The 3919-nt window shown below is 40.6% G+C and overlaps 1 protein-coding gene across 1 annotated transcript in view; it reads left to right on the top strand.

Moving 5' to 3' along the window:
• The window catches only part of sprtn (SprT-like N-terminal domain), a 12027-nt gene extending 8711 nt beyond the window's left edge, over positions 1–3316 (top strand). The window contains exon 5 of the mRNA XM_016475313.1: positions 1065–3316. Within this exon, the coding sequence (XP_016330799.1) occupies positions 1065–2149 (1085 nt within the window). The 3' untranslated portion in view covers positions 2150–3316. The remainder of the gene's footprint in view (positions 1–1064) is intronic.
• Positions 3317–3919: the final 603 nt, after the last annotated feature.

Genomic DNA, 3919 nt, shown 5'->3' with positions numbered 1-3919 from the left:
GCTGTTTACGTTCAGTGGATACTCTCCAAAATGGCACCAGGGTGACGCGGAGGAGACGAATTGTTGAATAAAGTCGTTATTTTTGTTTTCTTTGCGAACAAAAAGTATTCTCGTAGCTTCGTAATATTACGGTTGAACCCCTTCAGTCCGAAGATGAACGGAGGTCTTACAGGTTTAGAACGACATGAGGGTGAGTAATTAATGACAGAATTTTCATTTTTGGGTGAACTAACCCTTTAATACACTTTCAGAAGATTTCTAATAGCGCCACCTACCGTATAACAGTGAAAACACGGAAAGCCAGAAAATTCAAAAATTCGTCAATGGCATTGAAGCGTCGTCTCATAAATGATGGCAAATTCTGTCAATGGTGGGGAAAGAGTTAAACAGTGTATAAACGGACCATCTTTAAGAGCAAATGCTAAATATAAAAAATAAATCAAAAAAGGTCTGAACATTTATTTTACATTTTTGAAGGTGAAGTATATATACTGAATACTGAATTGATTTTTCAAATAGTGTTCAAAATAGGTAAAAATAATGTTACATTCAAAACATGTTATATTTTCTATAATTGCTATAAGACACCGACATTCTGTTCGGTGCTGTATTATGGTGCTCTGTGGCAACAATGATAATGCCAAAATTAATCTGTGCAATTTCTGTAGTCAGTAGACAACTGCAACACAACAATAACAGACGTTATGCTTAATAAACTTGTATTGTCCCATTGTTGATCAGTGGCTGAAATACATTTTACTTGTGAAGTCGCTGCCATTTAAAATTTTTCCATATGTTGTTGCAGAGGTCAGGTATTGCAGGTGGCAGCTCTCGGAAATTCCTGAGTTTACAAGTAGTAATTACGGGTTGTACAAAGGTTTCATGAACACAAATCTTGTCTGCCATTGGTCAAACAAACAGATAGTCCCACCCCAAACTAATTCCATTGGTTGAGCCAGTGTTGCAATATCAAGTTGCTCAAACAAACAAAGAGCAATGTTTTGATAGCCCTGGACAATCAAACTTTAGCTTTATATGACTGAACTATATGTATTGTGTTGCAGGCTCTGGCTCACAAGACATCAGAAATGTCATTCCATTCAGTGGGAGAGGGTTTATTCTTGGAGGGAACACACAGACTTCCACGGACAAGCAGAGTCAGAGTCTTCCTAAAGCTCAATCCGAACCTCTCGCCTCTCCTCCTGACTCACCGCTTCTTCCAAGACTACAGCCCATCGAGGCAAACTCGTTCAAAAGAGTCAGCTCAGGTGTATCGAATGTTCCCCGCAGAAAGTCTGTTAGTAACACTAATGCCTTCATCAACGTCAATGGCTCACCTGTGAGAATTGCCAAAGTCAATGACTTAAGAGGCAAGCAGAGGTCGGTACGAGATCTCTTCCAGGCCATAGTCCTCAAATCTCCAGAGAGAGCAGCCAATGCGGCTGGTTCCTCCAAGCCTGCTACTGATGCCTCAACAGCAAACCCTGCTAAATGCAATGGACCATCTTCGTCTAGTGCCTTAGACGGGCAAACTAGCCTGATCAATAACCATCATTCATACAGTGCCACAGTGCCAAAGCCTACCTCAATAGAGTCGCATCTCTCCAAATATTCCGGAAGCAGTGCTCAAAGTTCGAAATTCCAAGATTTGGGAAGCCCCCAAAAGTCTGCAACTGGCACACCGGGTTACTTTTCTAAGCTCTTCGGAAGTAACCAAAAACTAGGATCAGATGCTACGAGCTCGGGATTCCGAAACACTGGCAGTCCCCAAAGTTCACGTACTTCAACAACTACTTCAGCGTCCAGTTCTAAGCACTTTGGAGGCTCCGAAAAGCCTGCATCCAACTTTCCAAGCCCTAGAAGCTTTGGCAGCCCCCGGACATCAGGGACGATGCCTTCAGGAGCCAAGAAGAGATCGTGGGAAGAGCATAAATCTGAACATATCTTTGATTACTTCCAGCGGACAAATGACAAGTCCGCCACGTCCACAGTGCAGCAGAGAGAGGAGGTGGAAGACACGGGTCTGCCTGCAGTCAGGGATCAGCAAGCAAACAATCCTCCGATCCAGATCACCGTCCACTGCCCCGTGTGCCACGTCAAAGTACCTGAATCCACAATTAATGAGCATCTGGATTCCTGTCTGTCATAGTCACTGAAAGGAAGGCCATAGGGCTTTAGTAAAGCTAGGAGAGGTGTTTACTATGATATTCATATTTCAGGTATAGCTTCGAATAGAAAGATAAAAAAGAATTATGTCATAGTGGTGAGATATTGTAATTCCAATGCAATAGCTATAAGCGATAGTTAAAATAAATGTATAAGTTATTGGTAGCACAATACCCTAAAAAGCGTGCCACACTTCCTTTTGTACTTTTGTGCAGTTACTGACTTAATCTACCTCGGTTTTGTAACAAGAGCATTTGCATCATGGGAAGAATGTTGGGCGCGATTGACAGCTTAGATGAAACTGAGTGAGTGGTTTAAAGAGGCGTCACTTACTGTCCTTGATGTCCGCGGTTCATGTCGAATCAGCAGTACTGAATTTCGCACGCGTTTGGCTGTCCGCTGTGGGATTTAGATGTGCTTAGCTTTCTGCCGGTTCAGGTTTTGCAAGGTTGCTTACATCTCGGTGTCATCAATAACAGCTCTGTCAGGTTGACCATGATTGGGGACGGAGCTTGTGCCACCTTCTGCATAATAATTTCACATCTACTTTGTGCCCTAGAGGAATGCACACGTTCAAAAACTAACCCCACCCAGAAGTGAATATTGGGTGTGCAGGTTAAAACCTCCTGATATGATGATATATAGTTAAGTCACGAGTATTGTTGTGTTTCAGATCTAGAGACCCCACCTTAGAAGGAAACAATGCCTGATGACGAGTTCACGCTGCTCAGGTTACCTGTAGAACACGCAGATGTTACTTTTGGCGTGGTTCACTTATAGGCCCGTGAGCGTAACATTGATTTACCTTCGTAAAAAGAGGCAGGACGCATTGATTTGTTTAGTGTTTGAGGTGCTGCAGGCGTCTGTGATGTCATTCGTAATGTATGCATGCCGTTTTAACATGCACTACAAGTTCTCGAGGCAAACCGTGCTGTTAATGCATCATTCTCTGTTGGGAGCGAAACTTTGCACAATTTATTGTTGGCCAATTTAGGGTAAAATTGTTTGTTTTAAAATGGTTTTATATTGATACTCTGTTTTAAGATAAAAGTGAGAATTTTATTAAGTGGTTATAAATGTTTGTATGTTTTAAGTGGATTTTCTATCATGTTTTAAAACCTCAGAATTGTGCCTGATTAATTTTTTTGCCATGTTGCCTGTAGTAGTTGTAGTTAACTTTGTTGAAATAAATGTTCTATTAAGTATTTCGGTAGCCCTTTGTCTTTGTGAAACGCTCTTTTGTTTACATATTTTCACTGAGTTTTACATGTGGATAATTCTGATACCTTTTTAACTCTGTAACATTTTTAAAATGAATATGCTTGTTTGTAATTTTAAGGAAGTATCGTTTCAGAATAAAGTAGACTCGGGATTCCATTCACACAAAATGTGTCGGGGAAAAAAAAAAATTGGTCGAATCTATTCGAAAGTTTGGAAGGAACTTAATGTTCATATCGAAAGATTTGAACATGCCTATGATGCCCAAAATGTTTGATTCGACTGTTCGCAAGTAGTCTGTAATGCCCAAAAATGTTCACTTCGAATCATTTGTCTCTTGACGAAGTTGAATTAATTTGAACTTGAGTACCGTATTTTTAAAATGCCGTGTCATGCGTGAGATGCTGCAAAAAGAGCAATAGAAAAGTGAAGTGCAGTGGTAGTAAACTGAAAAAAACACAAAAGATATGTTGAACTTCTTTTAACTTGAGCACTGCGGTTTTTTTTGATGCTGCGAAAGACTTGAGTGATAAAC

This window comes from Sinocyclocheilus anshuiensis, unplaced genomic scaffold, assembly GCF_001515605.1.
Source record: "Sinocyclocheilus anshuiensis isolate Anshui unplaced genomic scaffold, SAMN03320099.WGS_v1.1 scaffold280, whole genome shotgun sequence".
NCBI classification, from domain to species: Eukaryota; Metazoa; Chordata; class Actinopteri; order Cypriniformes; family Cyprinidae; genus Sinocyclocheilus; species Sinocyclocheilus anshuiensis.
Note: the sequence above shows the minus strand (reverse complement) of the source record. Positions and strands in the feature narration are given on the sequence as shown.